Source organism: Anser cygnoides, chromosome 12, assembly GCF_040182565.1.
Source record: "Anser cygnoides isolate HZ-2024a breed goose chromosome 12, Taihu_goose_T2T_genome, whole genome shotgun sequence".
Lineage (NCBI taxonomy): Eukaryota > Metazoa > Chordata > Aves > Anseriformes > Anatidae > Anser > Anser cygnoides.
This window is the reverse complement of record NC_089884.1, coordinates 9,970,867-9,991,895: the sequence shown is the minus strand read 5'-3', so window position 1 is coordinate 9,991,895 and position 21,029 is coordinate 9,970,867. Positions and strand designations below refer to the sequence as shown.

At 38.8% G+C, this 21,029-nt stretch overlaps 2 protein-coding genes across 3 annotated transcripts; both read right to left on the bottom strand.

Moving 5' to 3' along the window:
* Window positions 1-992: 992 nt before the first annotated feature.
* PDCD2L (programmed cell death 2 like) lies at window positions 993-6,147 on the bottom strand. Its single transcript, XM_048068805.2, has 7 exons — window positions 5,988-6,147; window positions 5,693-5,856; window positions 5,513-5,582; window positions 4,083-4,477; window positions 3,253-3,366; window positions 1,696-1,844; window positions 993-1,139 (listed from the first exon to the last, which is right to left on the bottom strand). Exons 1-7 carry the CDS (start codon window positions 6,138-6,140, stop codon window positions 1,009-1,011), a joined length of 1,176 nt encoding a protein of 391 aa, XP_047924762.2. The 5' UTR covers window positions 6,141-6,147; the 3' UTR covers window positions 993-1,008.
* A 1,837-nt stretch (window positions 6,148-7,984) lies between these two features.
* On the bottom strand, window positions 7,985-17,563 carry LOC106033238 (fatty acyl-CoA hydrolase precursor, medium chain). 2 transcript variants are annotated; one of them, XM_013176626.3, is made up of 14 exons: window positions 17,365-17,563; window positions 16,388-16,592; window positions 15,400-15,544; window positions 14,738-14,871; window positions 14,272-14,425; window positions 13,269-13,370; window positions 12,183-12,287; window positions 11,999-12,049; window positions 11,337-11,477; window positions 11,165-11,251; window positions 9,980-10,127; window positions 9,643-9,774; window positions 9,198-9,270; window positions 7,985-8,781 (listed from the first exon to the last, which is right to left on the bottom strand). In XM_013176626.3, the coding sequence occupies exons 1-14, from the start codon at window positions 17,432-17,434 to the stop codon at window positions 8,604-8,606; spliced, it is 1,725 nt and encodes a 574-aa protein (XP_013032080.2). In that variant the 5' UTR covers window positions 17,435-17,563; the 3' UTR covers window positions 7,985-8,603. The 2 variants fall into 2 exon arrangements, with proteins under 2 accessions (XP_013032080.2, XP_013032081.2); XM_013176627.3 differs by lacking the exon at window positions 11,999-12,049 and having other exon boundaries at window positions 17,365-17,562.
* Between the last annotated feature and the right edge of the window lie 3,466 nt (window positions 17,564-21,029).

The following is a 21,029-nucleotide window of genomic DNA, read 5'->3' as shown; positions in this document are numbered from 1 at the left end:
CACCCCCGCGGAGCTCAGGCACTCTCTAGAACTATAGTGTAGCAGTTTTTAACCTAAGCTAACCGACTCGCCTCTGAACACTGACATGGTAAGCTACAAGTCATCTCTAGAAATGCAGTTTTGCAAAAACATTTCATTATTGTAACTCCCTCCCCCTCTTACTTTCTTAAAACTTCAGTAGATTAATTTATGCCGTGGCATTCAGCCTGCACAAAAAGCTTTAAGGACACTTACTTAAATTACTCCTCCATTAAGTCAATTAAAATACTGCAATTTAGCTTAAACCAACAGGGAGTTCACAGAAGAATTTAGACTGTTAACTAAAGCAGTGTGATCAGCTTGCAAGCACTATGCTGCAGTAACACAGCAGGTGCTGTACCATTCTGTACCCACAAGAACAGAAGTGCTAACAAAAGCTTTCACTTTCTCCATCCCAAGTAACTGTCAGAGCTCATCTAGCTCTGCAAATGTAACATCCTTCAATAGAAAAACACACAGGAAAGCTTCCTCACACGACAACTGTAGCTACAGGAAGGCCCTCTCAGCCACTGCCCACTCACTAAGTTTCTAATCTGTCATCAATACAAATAAAGCAGATTTGTTTTTTTAAATACTTAGATTAAGCTTCTCATTGCTGGTAGTTTCTAAGAACTGGATCCCATTAGACTGATCAATGCAAAGTATAACAACAGAGTGCAGTTAGGCGACCTTTCTCCTTTACATTCTTCCTGTGTTTAAAAGTTTCCATGTTTAAAAGTGTAACTAGAATCCTGAAACAACTTCTACATTCCTGTTTGCACATGTAAACAAAGTAAGCAAGTTTTCTGTGGCTGCATTTTAGAGGCACCTTAACTTGTAGATTATTCCACGAAATAAGCACCATGACATCAAATCAATTTCATTTTTCACCACATTTGAGGAAAACTCTGTTGTATAATTACGTACTTTCAACTGCAGAAAAAAAAAAAAAAGAATAAAACAGACTTCCCATCTCTGCAAATAAACAATTTATTTAAATAGTTTCTGATCAGGGTCTTCTTGTACAAAAAGAAATTCTTCAAGAGGGGTTTGATGATTGGCTGGCCAACAGCTTTCCTCACATGTATAAACTATAACAGTCCCAAATTCCACTGACAGATCTAAAAACAAAACAATAAAGGGATGTCATGTATTAGAAAAATTAGACAGCGGCTATTGCTTATTACTGCAGTTCAATCTTCCAATTCAAAAAGTATTTTTTCATATTCAGTCTCCTACAGACGTCATTTTTTAATTTAAAAGATTTTAAAGCAAGCTGACTGAGAATTTTCAAAGAGCTTCTTACATGTCTGCAATTTGACAATATTTATTATTTTCCAAGGCCTCATTTAAAAGGTAATAATTACTCCCAAAGTCATGGAATTATCTATATTGTTGTTATGACAATTCACTAGGGAGCAAATGAAGCTGAAATCCGTGAATCCCTATAAACCAGTTACATCATTTGCTTAACGGAACCTATAATGGAAACATTACCTGTATAATCCATATGCATATACCTACCCGTATGTAACCTTTATAATTCTATGACCACTGTAGTTAGGCTTGTCAGTGCCTATAGCTAGCAAGAAACAATCCAAATTACAGTTCACTGAACTTTACCAACAAGGTGACTGTTTCCGAGATATTCATTTAGCTAAGTCAAAAGCCAATAACCTGAATCGCTCTGCAGCATGCTGACCAGTGCTGGCATAAGTTGAAATTCAAATATTCTTTTGCTTCCGCAATTACTGCAGGCTGGAATATCTTCATTAAAGTTGGCTGGAGGACAAGTTATGAATAAAGGCTGACCACCCCAGGAGTATCTTAAGAGAAGAAAGGAAAAAACATTTATTTTTTTAATCTAGATTTCATAGGAAAACACACAAACATTGTTAGGAGCCAGAATCATTGCTTAAGTTTCAGATGAGTCATTCAACAAAAATTAAAGATGGCAAAGTTGGACTTTCGAACGTCAACACCTGGAAAGTCTTAACAAAAGAGCTGGATTTAAAGGAGACAAATGCTTTAAATTGACACCTCCAAAATATACCGTACCTGACTCAATTAAACAAACTAGAGCTCAACAGGGATCCGGCAGCCCAGGAAAAATGGGGTTTGAACATTTGTGTCAGGCACCTATTGCGTATATTCACAATGCTCTTGAAGGGACAAGGGAGGGCTGCATAAAGACTGTAACTAGCGATACTCACAGGGGTCACTGGATGCAATGTTTTGGAAAAATGGAAAATTCAAAGAGCATAATACTGCAAAATGATAGATCCAGTGGAAAAAAGTTGTCTGAAAACGTTCCTTGCACTCTCTATCAGTAATTTTTCTGTATAGTCTTTGACAGTTAATTAATGGAAGTTTCTACTATTTCTCATGTGCATAACCAGCCCTTCAGACTTTACCTCCTCATCAAAAAGGTACCAGTTAGTTCCACCTGGTTCTGGAAACCTGATAAACAAAGGTCGTGTCACTAAACTGAGACAGCTCGACCAGATGGGTTGCAGCAGACTCTCTAGAATAAAGTTGTTAAAGACTAATACTTTGTATGATCCATGAAAGTTATTGGTATTATCTCGTACTACAAATAAGTTTATTTGAACTCTGATATACTCTCATTCACAATTAATTCCTCTTTTTGGAAAGAAGTTTTTCTGAGGCTTAATCTGCTTTTTTCTATGAAAGTAACATATTTACAGGAAGTGAAGTCTACGCAGTCACGAGGGGTAATCATAAGCTGCAAATGAACTCAGGCTTTAAAATGAATAATTTCTTACTTCAGTAACATCTCAAAGACTGAGACATAAGCAGTAACAGTAAGATTAGAAAACTTTAGAAGAGGAGAGCGCCTTGGAAGTGTATCACAGCACACCACTGCGCATTACACTTCCACCTCAAAACTATCTCTTGAAAACCTCTACACCTGGATTTCAGTAAGTCTTTAAAGACAGCGTGGGTCTGCTCTCATCAGGTCTTACGTTGAAGAAGGTCTCCTATAGACGGATCTGGGGCTCTGATTCTGCTTTGCCTCTCATCCACTTAATACTTTGTCCTGAAAGTCCAACCAGGGACTGAAGTCTTATCACTCAGGCACGGTAACAGCACTCTCAGCAAATTTTTCAATTAAGAAAAATAAATATTTCCAGTCAAATAATTTATGTTGATTTACTAACAGTCCATATCTATGCTCTGTATCTTCCTGTTACAACCAGGTGATCAACGTACCTTAAAATCTGTTCATGACAGACAGCTATTTTTTTCATAAATTTATGGAATGTGTGGTCCCCACTTTTGACTTCACTCTTCTCATATTTTTCTTTATCACCTTCAGCTGCAAAACTATGAGAACAAGAAATGAAACAAAAATTTCAATGCAGTACAATATGCATGCTTCAAATAAGCAGTGGTTACTATACATTCACATTAAAATAAATACACTAAAAAATATACATATTAAATTAAGAGGTGGTTACTGTTTCAGCTTGCAGCTGAACATCCTACTTCTAGTTCTTTGGCATCTCTTACTAAATGTTTCAGACCACTACATCTAATTCAATTCTACTAGATACCCATTTAAACCTAAAAAAATAATTCCTTTAGTAACTGCTCAGCAGTTGTCTTGTTTTCTTAATTATAAATTTAAAAGAAGTGTAATTTAAGCATAATCCAAGTTCTATGATTCCATCAACATTAAAAAAAAAAATCAACAGAACACGACAACTAAAAACCATTCTATGCATATTCTGCAATTGACAGTAGCTGTAGTTATCAAAAAATTCAGCATGGTTCACAATTCAGGGAAAGTCACTGTAGACATTAATACAATTGAAAAAGAAATGGTCTGGATATTAAGTTAAAATTGAAAATATTTTCAGCAGCTACATCCAAAAATTGTTTTTCAAACAACTTCTTTATCAAAAACTCCAGGAGTCCATCTGATACCATCATCCCAGTCTCTAGTGAAAATTCTCGAGTAGCTAAGCTCTTAAAAATGCAACTGGAATAAGAAAAGCTTTAGCTTTTGCTTTCAGCATGAAATTCAAACCTGCGCGCACCTTTCTGACATCAAATGTTCCAAATCAACACCCTCTCTCTGCTGATACTCCTTCCATAGCTCATCTGCATGATCTGTATCAAGGAAACCAGCATAGTCTTCCTCATCCACAACACTAATGTAATAGGGACGGAACACAGGAGCTGAAGTGGCTGTTACCATATCCTCCCTGACCGGAAGATCCGTATCCAGGGAACCTGACACATCTGTAGCTTCAGACAGGCAAAGCTGTTGGAACTGGGATGCACACTCTGCTTCTCTGGACAAGGAGCTGCTTGCCACTTCATTTAAGCCAAGCAGCTGAAGGGCACACACAGGAGATTCTGCTCCATCACAGACTCCCCAGTCATCTGCCTCGTCACACCAGTCCTTCGCAGAAAAGTTAGGTTCTTGTTTCTGGGTAGGGGGAAGAAAAAAAAGAAGAAAAACACTTTCAAGAGCTACCTAATACACTTTAAATACAGTTTTACTACTGTAATGGATAAGAGAAGTAAAACCTTAACCTAATGCTTAGTATTTTTTTGCCCGTTACCCTCAGAATACCAGGTACCACCATATGTGCTTCTCACAGCAGCACACTTATGGCAAAAAAAATAATCTCAAACTGGAGAAATGGGGCAAGAATTAGTTCGTGTTTCACATGGGCTTGCATTGCCATATCTAGGCTGTTGGCACGACTGACAGTAGCTGGTTTGGAGATATTTAACTGAACCAGTTACTGCACCACAGCAAGCTCAAAGAGCAGATACAGATGAATATAATAACAATAAATATCTGCACTATTTTTATCAGAATATAAACTCATTTACCACATACCAAAATATTATATTGCAAACACACCAGCTGAATAAGCATGCTTCCTATCAGCATTAGTTTGAAAGCCAGCCTCCCCTTTCAATCTCCCTAAGCCAATATGCAAAGTTTAGATTCACAGGAAAAACATCCTGGAAATACTTTAACAATACTTGAGTCAGATAAACTAAAGTTGTTATTTAAAAAAAAAATATATCAATTTAAATTAGAAAATAAAGACAGCATCTTAAAGAGCTAAACCTAAAGCAGCACAGTCCTTTAAAGTACAGTTGAAAAACTGTGTGTAGGTAGATTCAGTCATTATGATATTAAATATCAATTTTAACCATATAATTGGATTGCAACCTCCACTTTAAAGCTACTCTAACATAAATCACAAGTAAGAAATCGATCTTGTAGTACGCAGCATGTAGCGCTCGCTGTACCTGTGACTGTGATGACTTCTCCATGTGACTCAAAACCAGCACGTGGCACAATTTCTACAGGGCAGCTATGGCTGCTTAAACTGGTACACATAGATGTGAAGCTCACCCGGCTTAACCACTTTTTTATTTGAAATCCTCCTTAACGCTGTACTTCACGCGGGCAGACACCAAGAAAGCGGCTTGCTGGCTGTACCTGCTTTAGACTGCAACCTCGTGCCTCCTTTTCCCGAGTCTGCAAGCACTGGGAGCGCAGCACCTTCCAGCTTCAGCGTGCCACATGGAAAGAAAACAAGACAAGGGCGTTGAAGCAGCAGAGCTGCTGACCGGGGGGGTATCCGAGCCGCCAGCACAGCGCATCCCGCTCCCTCCTCACCTGCGGGGCTGCCCCCAGCAGCCCGTGCCGGGGCAGGCGAAGACGTTGGCGAGGCGGTGGCAGGGCAGGCCCCGCAGCGGGCAGTACACCTGCACCAGGTGCGCCAGGGCCGCGCCGCACGCCCCGCAGCGGGGCTCGGCCGGGCGCAGGGCGGGCAGCGCGTCCTGCAAGCCAACACCACGCGCACCGCTGGAGGACGCCCGCGGGGGCTCCACCGAGCCGCGGCCGTGCCGCCCCACAGCCCCGGCTCGGGGCAGAGCCCTCCCTCCCCGCTCCCCTCCCTCCCCGGCCGTACCGCGGAGCCGCCCAGCTTGTTGGTGGCCCAGGCCGGGGCCTCCCGACACGGCCCGGCCATGGGGGCGTCGCGGAGCCCCAGCAGCACCGGACGCCTCCCCTCCGCCATGGCACCGCAACGCAGCCCCGCGCCGAGGGGAGCTCCCACACGCATGCGCGGGCCCGGCGGGACGGGACGGGAGGGGGCGCGCGCTGCCTGCGGCCGCCATCTCACGACGCGGCCCCGCCGCTGAGGTGGGGTCTTGGCAGGGGGTCCTGTCGGCGGGCGCCCAGCTCCGCTCAGAGCGCGGTGAGCCCTCGGCAGGAGGGGTGAAGGGCAGAAAGTCACACCGCCCCTGCAGCCCCCAGGATCGGGTCCGGCAACGAAAGCTGGAAAATCCAGGCTGGGGGACTTTAAGTAAAAAACAGGGCTCGTTTGTGGCTTTTTGAGTGGCACATAACCACAGCATATACACAGTAGTGTTGAAGAACAGCCAGTCGTGTACTATCTGTCTAGATTACATGCACTTCTTTACACCCACATCCAAACAGGCCATTTGTTTCAGTATAAAGGAAATCCTTCTTCAGGTAAAGACATTACATGAGCTAAAATTACCTGAGGTAATATCAAGCAATTACAACATTTTGAAGTTACACAGACACTTTTACTCAATCATAAACAAATCTGCAATATAATTTTTTTTTTTTACTCAATCACAAGCAGACATTAGCAACATAATTTACTTCAGGTTTTTAAAGTTTTTAAATACCTTGACTACTTTAAATCAGAATTTTTTAAAACACACCTATTATGTATTCCCTACCTGTTTCTGGGTTCTGGTACTGCTTCCATATCCCAAGCACTGATTTATTTATAATGTGGAGTTAAATCTGTGGGGAAAGAAACAGGAAGATTTATGTTAATCTTAGTCCAGATAAGGACATAGGCATGTGTGCAAGACTGCTGTGAAGCTTACTGCCCTGGTAACCAAGATGCTGTAATGATCGTGGCAAAAGAAAACAATTTTTTAAAATCAGATAAGGCCTTGTTTCAGCTGAATAAAAAAGTAATTCAAAGAAAAGGTACTGGTACTGGTACTCAAGTGCCAGGTTTAGGCTGGTGTAACTAATCCTTTATATATTTTATGTATCAGCAAAGGCCACAACTGTCACAACTAGGTAATCTCTACAGAAATGGTTTGTGTTATTACAAGTTAATCCTAAGAAACCTTGTAACCACCCCTAACCAACCCTTTCCTGAAATCACTGCTGTGCAGCGCAACCTTTTGGGTGAGTGATCTTCATCCACTTCAGTGCCAGACCAGTTAGCTCTGCTCTGCTACTTCACATGCTCACTTTTAAAGGGCTTCACCTGCCCTTTATTCTTCCCTTGCTTTGGGGCAGTAGGATCCAGGTAACCAGCCTGTTCTCACACAGAAGCTGCGTAGCTATGGGCAGCACTGCTGCCAACAGACCTCATGCAAATGGATAGGAAAACCCTTATAATTATGCAAGCTGCTGCTTTACCATATGACATGTACATTTGTACCCTGAACTCAGCGGTTGGTGTATGTGTGCAGACCATCCACGCTCTGCAGCTTTGCCTCCTAAGCAAAGTACCAAATTCAGATTTGGGCAGCCTGAAACCAAAGGCCACCTTGCTGCACGGAGTAGCTTAGGCTGCCATCTCACTCCCTGGACAGCTGAGAAATGACAAAATTGCAAAAATTAGAGAAGTCTCTGTCGTGTTCCCAGCCTGTCCCTCTATTGCATACAGCACTTTGTGCACAAGACATCCAGCCATGCAGCTAGGCAGGCCTCAGGCAGTGCAGACTGGAGAGGGAGGTATCCCAAGGCCAAACCCATCAGTCCCACCCTGTCCTGACTGCACCTGGGAAGAAAGAGCCCTCACAGTTCCCAGTTTGCACTTTCAGAAAAATTCTTTGTTTAGACTTCCTAGTGGCTTTCACAATACCATTTTTGAACTAGCCTATATAAGTTAGGTGAAAGAAATCGAAGTTCCAAAAAATCAAAAATAACATTTATTAATAACAATTTACAAAACAGGAAAGCAGGTAGAGATTTTGTCTTCCTTTGTGAGATGCCAAGCCCATACACTCAGCTGTTTTTTTTACATACAGCTGTTTTCTGATGGATGCTCTGCTCCTTACAAGCTATTTCCACATAAAGAAAGTGGAAAGAGGCTGTATGAATGACAGCTAAAGACTCTTCTGAAAGAAAAGTGGAATGAACATACAACATATTCTGACCCTTAAGACATATTCTGTATACATAATTTATTATGGATTTCGATATATTTGCCAATTTTCCCCCTACATTCCCCCTTCTCACAGGAGTATTATTCAGTTTTGATATCCACCGAGTAGATAGCATTGGCTCAGTCTGCAAGATTGCAGGTTTTTTTTCCCTGCTTGCTTCATTAAATAGTGATTTATTAAATAGTGATTTTTAGTCCCACAACCATTCTACATTTCCCTTGAATCTCTCGTTTCACTGTGATCATGACAACAGATTACATACTAGTGAGTTAGAAAGTGATTATTAAACTCTGCATTCTGACAAACTAATGTTTGACTTTACTTCAGGTTTTAAAAGGAAGCTGTATCCTCTGCAACTCTTATAAATCTGTGTGTTTTCTTCTTCTGTCACTCATTATTTGTTCTGTAAGCTGCATCCAAAACTTGATTTTACTTTCTTTCAATTTCTTCGCTGCCTTTTGTGTTAGGTCTATTTCCAGGTATCTTTCATCCAGATCATATTGAGGCCAATGTACCAAGCCTTCTCCATTGGGATTTCTGGAAACAACATAATGAGAAGTTAGCTTTCCAGTTGCCTATCATTTGTGCTCTGACTTCTCAGGCTGAGATCATTTCAGTAAACTAACAGGAGCTCAGATTATGTAATTCTAGTACCAGAATAGTTGGATGTTTTTATCAAAATGCTCATCATTGGAATAGCCAACATTAATAATTCCCATTACTTTGGGACCTAAACCTCCACTGCTCTTGGATTTTTATTTAATTTTATTTTGTTTGGTTTGCAGGCTAATTTAGAAGTTTTTTTTTCTTGCAGTTGTTAAGAACAGAAATTATTTGCTTCAATACTTATCTTAAATTCTGCCAAATGTATAGGAACTACCATACAAGTATTGCCATTATGTTTCAGGCAGCACAGACAAAACTTGAGCTGTAATTAGCATTATGATTCTCACCCATTTCTAGCAAAGTTAGTCCAATATTTCATAACAGTTCTGCTAAGTTTTTCTTCTTCTTCTGTAGCATTCCCTGCAAGTGAGAGATGAAATAGCAACATTAAAAAAAAATAAAAAAAATCAGTTAAATCTATTCCAATAGAGTGTAATCAGTTCTGTAGCAGGGGGTGAGGAGGTTGGACTAGATGATCTTTAAGGGTCCCTTCCAACTCAAACCATTCTATGATTTTACTCGTTACTCTGGGCTGTGGGAGTTTTATATGAGCAGAGATCTAGGACAGAACAGCAGATGAATGATTTCATGATAAGTAACTACTACTGAAGACAGAAAATGCTTATTTTGATTCCAATATTTCTAAAAGATATTCTATTCTGAAAGCCCTCAGGTAAGTACAATTAATAACAATGATGTTTTAAAAAGATTTAGCAAGCATGGATACATCACCAGCTAAGAATGGCTTTCCAAAGACAAAGGCAATCTCAGCTGCATGATCTGCTTTTACAAACTCCGGTACAACACCTGCAGCTGAGCTTGGTCGATGCTGGAATTCATAAAAGTAGACTGGGTTGCCAGCATCTAGTAGAAAATAAAATTAAAGAGAAGAGAGCTAGTGTTGAAAATGCCTGTCATCAAAGATGATAAATTTTCATCACAAGCTATTTTGATAAAATGAAAACACTATCAGTTCTTTTGATAATGAAGTGTGATACACACTGTCCACATACACACCCAAGGACATAATTCTATATTTCTTCTAATCGATGCTGAATTAGAGACTCACCTCTGTGGTGTCTAGCCACTTCAATGGCTGAAAAAACGAACAAAGGATCTGCTATTGAATCAAGAAGGCCATCTCGCACCTGAGCACGGTTCTCTGCAGCCTCTATGTATTCATTGTATACTAGATCAACAACGTCAGAAGTAGCATCCTGAAATAAATAATAAAGATACTTTTTATAATGACAATGAATATTAAAAGGAGTAACAGCATTAACTGAGCACGCTACCTGCATGTCTATGGCTAAACCCCAAACATTACCTTCTTTCAGAGAAAATTCCCAACTGTGCCAGAGCGCACCTCCAAGTTCAGAGTTGGGAGTTACACCATTACCAGGTATAGATGTTCTTAGGGGAAAGAGGCTTGCAAGATCACAAAGGATGCCCTCAAACATCTTTGGATAAATATTAGTCAGTGATGCTGATAGATAATGGTAGTCTGTTCTCCCTTCTGTGGAAATAACTCTCTTAAGAGAAAAGAAATCCAGCAGGATTTCATAAAATTCATTTATTGCTGCAGATGGCCATCATTTACTCCCTTTCAGAACAAGCCTGTGCTCTGCCTTTCCAAGTTCATGATACATATCCGTGGCTCTGAATGACCTATTACAAGTACTGGCTATGTTTATCAAGTTCTTAATTCTTACATACTAATCTGCAATTTTCTATGTTTAGTAGCTTCAGGAGAGCTCAAACAAAGCAGAAAACTGAGTACTTTGCAAATTACAGGGAAGGAAAACCTCAAGTGCCTAAACGTAGGTCTCAATGCCATTTTAAACATCTCAGGGTCTCCTTTCTAGTCTCCATCTGCTGCTTCAGAAAGGCCCGTATGTTCTACAGGTCTTGAGTCATACCTGCCAGTACTATACGTAGCTTAGATAACCCAGGGTATCCAGAATGTCACAAGAGACCTATGCTTAGCTAACTGCATTACTCTTGGATTTCCACAGAACTCCTTTTAAAAAAGACGGGGCATTTAGAATGGAAATTTAGAACATTTTCTGTGTTTATCAATCACTAGCAGCAACAGGAATACACCATCTGTGCTGTCTGTTTGGGAATTATTGTCCCAAGTTAGGAAGCTGTCAAAAAGAACAGTCTACTTTTAAATATATCCCTCCAGCAGTATGAATATAGAACCAGCCCAGTGAAGAAGGAGCACTGAGTTATTCTGGAAATGGTCTCTTACCTTAAATGATAATGCTAATGTGCTCTGTAACACTTGACGTGCAACATCTTTCTCCAGACCTTCTGTAAATTCAGGAAATTTCATCATCTGCATGACAAAGAAGCTATGTATTTATTAGGAAATCTTATATTAGCAAAATTATATATGAATAAAACCATTATGTGTCTCTTACTGTAGGAAGTACCCATCCAAATTCACAGTTATTTACTCCTATTATATATGGGACTGCACTGATCACTTTTTCAGATAGTAATTGCCTGGGATTCTTAGGAAAAAATACGCCGTCCAGAGATGCACTGATGAACACGGGAGGCTGGAGAAAAACAAACAAACAAACAAACAAAAGAAAGCTTCAAGAGTACATTATTTTTTTTTTCTTCTAGAAAACATCTTCATATTTTTACTATAGATGCAAAGCAAAAGAAATTAAGTGCCAAGTGAAAATATACGAAGTAATAGTATTCAAGCTCTCTCTTAATTTTCCTCATCAGATTTTCTGCACCAGACAGAAAAATTGTGAAGATTAGCATTATATTTTGAATATCCATGAAGTATAGGTGATATCCAATTTACACTTCTTCTTAGGTAGTTCAATCCCAGTATGAACGTGTGGGGCAGTGAGGGAAGAACTAACTTCTATGTTGAAACTGCAAATGAACAGGGAAGCCAGTATAGTGACAAGAAATGTTGAGTAGGACATAATATATGATATCAATTAATGTTCAAATTCTCCAGGAAAATTTTACGTTTCAATACGCTCTTTTCCTTCCCTTGGTAGAGTGTGACAGCAAACACATGTAGCTCAAAGCCCATGTAGAATTAAAGGGAAGTAACCTGTTCACATTTTTCTGATGAGGTATAGCATAGCTGCAATGTTGTCATATCCTGAAAAGGTGAAGAAAGAGTCAGATGTTACATTAAACTGAAGTTCTCCTAATATTACAATACACAAACAGCATACTCTGTTATGACAAAATTTGAAATGTCATTTGAATGCAAGTAGTATAATTTCACCTACCATTTTTAGAGTTATCTGTTCTAACTCTGCCTCAGTTTTTTCTCTTAAGCACTCAACCAATGCAGCTGAACTGGATTTTTCACAGCCAGCTGCAGCAGCAATTCCCTGCAATTAATAAAAAGAACAATCATGTTTTAATTTACTAATTATCCGTATGCTTCCCACAGAAGGCTCTTCTGTGTTACTGAATCTGAGAGTCCAGTGTGTGGCAGTCTACATTTCTCAGAAAGGACAAGCAAAGCCAGGTGCGTTTCAGCTGCAGATGCAGAGAATAGGGAGCTCTCATAACCCTTCATGTTGTGGGCTGAGCAGAAAGACAAAACATACTCTTCAAAACATTTTCATACAGTACCAGACCAAGGTAATTGTTCTGGTAAATATCATGCTGGGCTGAGAAGGCATGAGCATAAAGGAGCTCAAGTGATCCATATTCAGAATACAGACATGTAGATGATAACAAAGAGCATGCTACACCTTTCTTAATGATGTATAGTTTTTTGGGGTAACATTATTTCTCAGCTGTCATTAGAGAGACAGAGTTCATCACAATATTGCCTCTAATACAACCCAGATTATCAAAAAGAGGTTTCCGGAGATCTTTTTCTTGCAGGTGAAAAAAATGGGTTGAAGTGAGCTCTTCTTTTTAATTATATCCAAATTGAATAAAGTCTTGTTTCTTTGAGCACAACAGGCATCAAACAGGATGGAAAGACAACAGTAGTCAGAATCTGGTGCCATTTTCCAGCCAAAAATTACAGCTCAACTTTTTCTAAAGACATAACATGTTACAGTATTTCTTTACATTTTGTACTTGTTCCCTGCCTTCTCTCTCTGCTTCCTCAGTCTTCTGCTTTCACTCAGACATCTGTGGATATTTGCATATTTTGAAAGCAGAGATTCATTAAGTATGTATTATCTGCACACAGAAATACTATCTCTAGAGACTGTGATTGCAGTTTCACAAGAAAAAGGTCTAGTGCCGCTTTTTAGAATAAACCATTTAAGGTATGCAAAAATATCAGAAAAAAAAAAAAAAACACAAAAACACATGCACACACATGCAAAAAAAAAACACAAGATACCCACCTGTGCTTGCTCCTCAGGCTGGTCAGTGAACAAAATCCTGACTGCAGTACCACTCTCTGAAATGGCCTTATGGAACAAGCCCTTTGCCAGAGGAGATAAGACCTGAAAAAAAGCAAGAACAAGCATTACAAGAATTACAAGAATTACATTCTGACCACTGACTTAGAATTTCATTATCAGGAAATGCCTTTTAAAATATTTTGAAAACAAATGTCATAGGATTGTTATTCTGTAGACTCTGACCATAATTCAGCTATGCAAAAGTCTTTGGCAGTAATATCAGGGATAAGGAGTTCATGCCTGCCTCTTCAACTTCCATGGCACCTTGCTTCCAAGACTTCATGGAACTACACTGCAAGCCAGATATGGAACAGATAACTATGTCAAGGATAGTCTGGCTGTGCTGCAGAAAGGGAATAAACAACTATTAGACAGAACGTAGGAGGTTAGCAAACGAATTACTGCTGAAGTGCATTTATCACTGAACCCCAGGCTCTCTGTGTGATCTGTAGCAAATTGTGAGAGACTGGAACAGAAGAATCTCTTAATCAATATGCTCAGTGTTGATGTAAAAATTTTGCATCATCACTGAGTCATAAAATGCCAGTCTAGTACACATATCATGACTATTCACCTGGGTTACTTTGCACAAGTGCCTGTTGTAGCATACAGGAAATGGGCAACAGGGCTTCCTCTCAGGGAACTTTTCTCAAAAGGGTAAATTTTGCAAAAGCCAAAAACCCCAGAATTCAAATTAGGAGATGATGAATAACATCTTGGGTCTAAACTACAAGATTAGTGTATGAAAAGAACCTTTTCAACAATCTGGTCTGTTTCTAAGCTGCACTGATATCACATTGTATTATAGACCAAGGTGATGCGTGGTTTACTATAAAGCCCTACCTTTTTCTCTCACTGATTTTTCATTAAGGTACTAAGAAAGAATGTGGACAGTTTTTTTTTCTCCTTAATTAATTAAAATTCATGACTGTTGTGAACTTACAAGAGCAGAAACACTGACTCCTCCTGCAGATTCTCCAACAATGGTGACAGATCCTGGATCTCCTCTAAAATGTATGATATTTTCCTGAATCCACTGGAGAGCTGCTACTTGATCCAAATACCCCCAGTTACCACGAGCATGCTTATCACCAGTGCTAGAAAGAAAGAATATGTTTAAATGCTCGATGTAAGAAAAAAGGTAGAGATAAATACAATCTGAAGTATAAGAAAACAGCTGCAAAATAGCCTCTCTACATAACTAAAAAAGAAATGGCTGAGATTAGAGTATCAGGCAAGACCAGATTTTGAAGCAGATTTGGGACTTGTAAATTGTTCCCAACTTGCATGTGTAATTAAGATACATATAATTTATTTGCATAAGCAAGTATTCTACATGTCTTGTCACAAAGGATTTGCACATATAATTTTGGAAATCACTTAGCAAAAACTGGGATAGAATATCTTACCTAAAATATCCAGCAATACCTAATCTGTACTGAATTGTTACAACTACCACATTGTCAAAGGCTGCTAATGCTGAACCATCGTATGATGAAGCTGCTCCAAAAACTAATCCACCTCCATGGATCCATACAAAGACCTGGAAAGGAAAAAGCAGAAACAATTCAGCACAGGTAAGAGCTCCAGTGATATAAACTAAATATAGTATTTTGTGCTTTCACTCCCGAGTCTTTCAGATTAAATTTCACAGACAGTAGAAGTCTTTCGAAATGGAGGGTAGCAGCCTTATAACAGACATTGATTTCATTAAATACTTAAATTAAACCAGTGCCCCGTGACTTTTCACAGTTTGTTTTTTTTTTTTTTTTTTGAGGAAATCAAACATTACTGATGTAAAGTGTCAGTAAGATTTTACTTGTAAAATAGGATTATTTTTTTTTTGTATCTACTAAAGCTCAATTAAATATTTAGTGGTGGAAAGTGTGTAACTGGATCATCATTAGAGAACTGCACCTGTAAGTCTCCATATAGTACAGGTTGTAGATCTGCTGTAAAATTATTATAATCCTTAGGAAGCTTTTAGAAGTTTCAAGTTCAGGCTCAGTTTGTTCCATCAAGTCACAGAAGCAATAAAGTTTGCTAGAGGTTTTACAATGATTTTGCTTACAGGCAACTTCTCATGTTCTTCTGTAGAAACAGGTGTGTATACATTCAGATATAAGCAATCTTCAGACATTTGGAGACGAACTTTTTCTTTTCTATTAGTAATAGCATCTGAAAAATACTGTCCTCTTACTTTGTCCTGTAGACACCTGAATAAAATAAAAAAAACCAACAGAAATAACTAAAACCTCAGTGGTACAAAGCGTAGCTTTTATGTACTTCAAGTACGAATCAGAAACCTATCTCTAGTACATTTCTAGATTGCTGGAAACAGAAAACATAAAATGTTTTTTCACCGTTAATATATTTTCTTCCATTGACTTGGTGTTAGTAAGCTCTGTAAAAAGGAGTCACGGTCTACAGCAGTACATAGTGACAGGCAGATATAATTTTGCATGTTTCGAAATATTACAGAAATATACCTGCAAATGGATATGGCTATAAATTACTTAAATGAAAATGCAAAGTAATTATTTTACATCTGCAATAGTTTTTTTGTATTGCAATTATAGATATCAGGCTTGAGTCACTCCAAGAAGGGCGCTAGTACAAGTGGAATAAGATATTTATAATATAGTCTAGAACTGGTCTGTTTCTTAGATGTTCTATTAAGCATGTGATTCATTGGACATTCTTTTCTTCCAGTATTTTATTCCAGCATTTCTTCAGCTTCTTTCTGGTTCTGCTCCAAAGTTACACAGTTTATAAACATTGTTATGTAATGGCCAAATGCTCCCAAAATAAAACATAATTGATCAAGTGATGATCCATATTAGTTCATCGCTGATGCCCATTAGACAGCACTTTTTAATAAAAAGAGCAGCTTATAAAGATATCTTTAGAAATGCATTCATTGTAACAATTGCAGGTGGTAGTGAGATGACACCAAGAAATTTATCTTTGTGGATTTTGACCATCTTGCTTATCAGTGTCCTTGAACTGCGTGTAATATAAAATCATGACAAAGACAAATGTTTTTCTCATCGTCTTACATCGGTGGGTAGGAAGCAGCATCTCTGACACCCTTCCATGGCTCAGGTGGCTGGGGTTCAGAAAACCTTAATGGTCCAACAGGAGGCTTAGCAAAAGGAAGTCCCAGAAAGACATTTACACTCCTCTCAGCTGCATTTACTTTGACTTGGTACCCTCGGACACTCCCATAGTTGGTCACCACTTCTGGTTGTTCTGCTTTTCGTCCTGGGGGATGTGTACACAAAATTCAGATAATTGAGTGGCCTATTGGTTAGTAATTGAAAAATTTCTAAGAAATTTACCTACCTAAATATATATATTTTTTTTTTTTTTGCCTAAACAACTTATTTTCAAACATAAGGCTTCAACAAACTCTATCAGTATGGATGACATCATTTCAGCCTTCATTCTGACTGTGTTTGTATGTATAATCTCCCTCAGGTATATCATATATATTTTCTTACTATGCACACACATTAGTAATTGTGTGTAGATCATAATCCATTTGATCCAAGTTGTTAAAAGTTCAATAGACTACACTCATTAAGAAAAGGCATTTCCTTTTTAATATATGGATCTGTGAATGCACAATATATATTTGGGACTCTCGATAGTAGATACAGACAAAAGAAAAAAACTTCTAATATACCTAAAAACAGTCTGGCATATACAAATGGTGTAAATATTTAGGTAAGATTTATTTTAATATCACTGTGAAAATTCTCAGTATCTAATTAAAAACATGGCACATTTTGGTCTTTTCTGACTCAGCAGACAAAATTTTGCAAGAGGAATTTAATTTTACTAGTTGTAAAAACAACAACAACAAAGACAAATGCCTGAAAATAGATTACAAAGAAGAAATGAAGAACTATTTGCTATTCAGACCTAATTTCTGTGCAGCAAGTTTGAGCGCCCAGGTCCTCAGATAAGGCTGAGATTCCCATAGGTAGTCTCCTCCCAGAAGGGAACAGTGAAAAACATTTCTGAAGCTTACCAGTAGCTACAAGTGCTGTAATCCCAGCAGTGAGAATTAAGGACAGCAGCATGTTCTTTTCAGTTGCCATTTTGCATGCTAGTCACACATTCACCTCCTCAGTGTATTGCCTTTAATACTCTGTGAAGTATAACTGTTACGCAAGACAAACACTGATTAGTTAAAGCATTTCTCAAGCTGTGAAACCAAACCAACTGTGGCCAGCCTGAGCAACTGCCCTGACTGTAAGCCACTCCCTTCAAGGGGAGTGCACAGCAGCTTGTCTGTATATGGGAACAGCGAGACCTATATCAAGAATGTCTCCACAAGTTTCATACTAGCTGCCCACGGCTTCTTATAAATCTTATTCATGGAATATCAGGCCTCAACTATTTGCTTTAAAAAACATTGTAAATAGTCCTCATAACATCAGGAGATTCTTCCTGCTACAATAACACTACCATCTTTGAAAAATTAGGACTTAATCTCCCACTACACACTGAAGAACCAGGAAAACTACCCTATAATCTTATTACATTTACTTGCTTTACTTTACTTGTATGTAATTGCTTCATTTCGATACATGTAACACACAGCATATCCACAAAGACCAAAATCCAAAACAATAATCCTGAAAAAAGTGCCTTTGCTGAAGTAAAAATTGGAAGATTTTTCATCTCACAAAGGGATATTTTTTGACAAAACCAATACTGGAAAAATCTCAGCTTTTCCTGCAAGGTGGATACTCCACCTACCACTCAGTCCTGTGCATTCAGGAATGTTTGTCTTTTATCTCAAAATAAAAGAGTTTTGCAATACTAAAGAGAGGCTTTCTCAACTATTGTACTATGGGAGCAATATTAAAGGATTTGGGTAGTAACCACACATTTAATCCCTATGAAGAAATCAGGAGCGTTTAGAGACTTCCATGTGAACTCATGCCTGTCACCCAGGTGTGATATGAAAAAAAGGCAAGACATAGATGAATAGAAATAAAAGAAATTATCAGTAAAAGAGATTATCTACTATGTAACTAGGTGGTTGTGTTTGTTCTATGTTTCCTTGCTTTGCTTTTTTTTTTTTTTTTTTTTTTTGGCAAGAGTCAGTAGCTCTTGTTCCAGAAAGCCTATTTTGTAATTCTATGGCATCATAATTCTCAGTTGTCTGAGACAGCATTTCTAAACATTATCTTAGTGCCCGTACCTTTGTTTCAGCTACGTGTGTCCTAAGACCCACAGTCATTACATTAGTTGAGCACGTATGTTAAGCGTGTAGTGGTCCTGTGTGCTCAGGCTGTGTTCAGGCACTCTGAAGAGATGCTTTACTCTAGTATCTAAGTTGGTCTGGACAGGTGTGATTCACAGCTCATGTAGGTAAATCCAGGCAACTTTAAACTGGACTGCTCAGGGTGCAAACTATTGGCAGCTTGTTTCAGATGTGTATATTCAATGCATACTAATTATCCTAAGCATTTACTCCGTTATCAGAAGACTTTTGCCCTCTGTACTACAGCAGCTCTGTGATGCAGCCGCTACACTGTTAATGCCAATGCTAGATGGCTTATCAGCTGTTTCGGAATGTAGGGTTAGTGCAAGTATACACTGGCAAATGGGATAACACATTTGAGCTTCTAAGTAAATAATGTGGACTGTAACTTCATTGTAGAATTTTTACAGTTTTATAAATGTCCTTTGAGAGTCTTTTTTTCCTGTATTGTTTCTCAAGAGTAAAGTTCATGCCATGAAAACTGGGCTGGCATTAGTCTGTACTGTTATGAACGTAAAGTCCGTACTGTATTGATCCACATATGCACCGTTAAAGGCAATGAATGGAAACAGACACCTGGACTGCAAGTAATGGACTTTAGCATAAACTACCTCCTACCTTATTTGTGTGATAAAGGTTTCCTGGAAGCAAAGGGCAGGAGTACTCTGTAGTAGTAAACTCTGCTCTCCTGTTTGCCTGGTTGAATACTGTTGCATGTTCTCTCAGAATGTCCTTGGACTGCTTTGGTTCCTAGCATGGGTAAACTGTTTCAGTGCAAGGTGAAGCTACAAGAATCCCTGCTTGCAACACTTGGCTTCCATCCTGAAGAGCATGCATGCCTCAACTACTTGTAACCCACAAACTACAGGAGGAGTCCATTGCTACAAAGCCAAACACAGTGCAATCTGCTCATTGCTCTTTCCTTTTGCTGAAACAAATCTTACGAATTTCCATAAATAATTTATTTTCTATCTTCTGCTCTTTCTGGTTTTCTAAAAGCCTGCCCTTTACAATTTGCTTTCCCTTTATATTCACCCTTCATTTACGATTCTATTTTCCAAGATTTACTCTTCAATCTTTCATTGTTCTACTCTTCCTTGCTCAAGTACCCATCCTGCAAACTGTCTCAGCTCATATCCCATCCATGGTCCCAGAGATATACAACTTGAAGGCCAAAGGTAGCAGCCATCCGGAAATTACTACCAGTGCAAAATGCTATCTGTGAACTGTGATGACCTGATTTACATGACAAAATAAACAAATGGGATTTTAGATCTTTACCACCTTGGCTACAGACCTTTGTATGGATCTACAAACAGGACATATCTCTGCAAATGCGGAAATCCTTACTCTAGTGATATAGACTACTAAATTTGGGAATCTGGAGACAGTGCTATGTACCTGGCAAGTGGAATTTTTGAAGTCTGCTTTGCATTTAATTTTAAGAAAGAATATTTTGCAGCTTACCCTCAATCAGTGAGCAATGCACAAGTCAGGGACCAAGCCAGAAAAATCCTGCCATATGATGACATTTGCCTCTTTATACATTAATGCATTGCTACCTGTCTTGATTTCAATAACAGAAAAATAGAGACAAATACCACATTTATAGGCCCACAATTAAAAAAAAAAAAAGAGCTCAGAAACACATTTTGCTTCAAGTATGTAGGGTAGAAATGTTTAAACATGCATTTAAAACAGGGTCAGTTTATTTTTATTTTTTTAAAACTCATCCCCGATGAAGACTAAATGAAGCTGGAACATGTAAAACTTAGAGCTATAGTCTATGAAGCTAGAGCTTTCACAGCTGTACCACTTTCTCTTTAGCACATGGTAATCTCTCACCAGAATATTTCTGGGATGGGACAGATTTTCAGAGCACTCACCCCTAAGCAGATTGGAATAAAATCTCTTCACATTTTCCAGTGTAAGTTATTTTAGTGCTGTGCCTGTATGTAAAAAGTCAGTTCCACTGCACATGTCTGCATGCAGCGTACAACACAAGCATATATTCTGTACATATACATACAATGCTGCCTGTTTGTCTCCTTTTAAAGGGAAGGGTACAGCCCCTCAGGGGAACTATGTGTACAATTAAAATCTTTCAAGACTACTTTGAGATTATATTCCCTTCACAAAACACTTTAGCTAAAACAAAGGACAATGGACAGATTCTTACCAGGAATTCTCACTTACCAAAACAGCAGTTATGCTAACAGTCTAACCTGATCTCCTGAATTCTGACTGGCAACAGAACGTGGGCAGAACGACATAGGAAACCCCACCCTATTTATTCCAATAAAGTCATTCAGAAAGAAGGGATGTCCAGGTAGTTACTGTAAGACATGACTAGACTAGCTGGGAATGATCTTAAATTATTCCAGAGATACAGATTAAAGAAAGGGTGGGGTGGGGTGGGC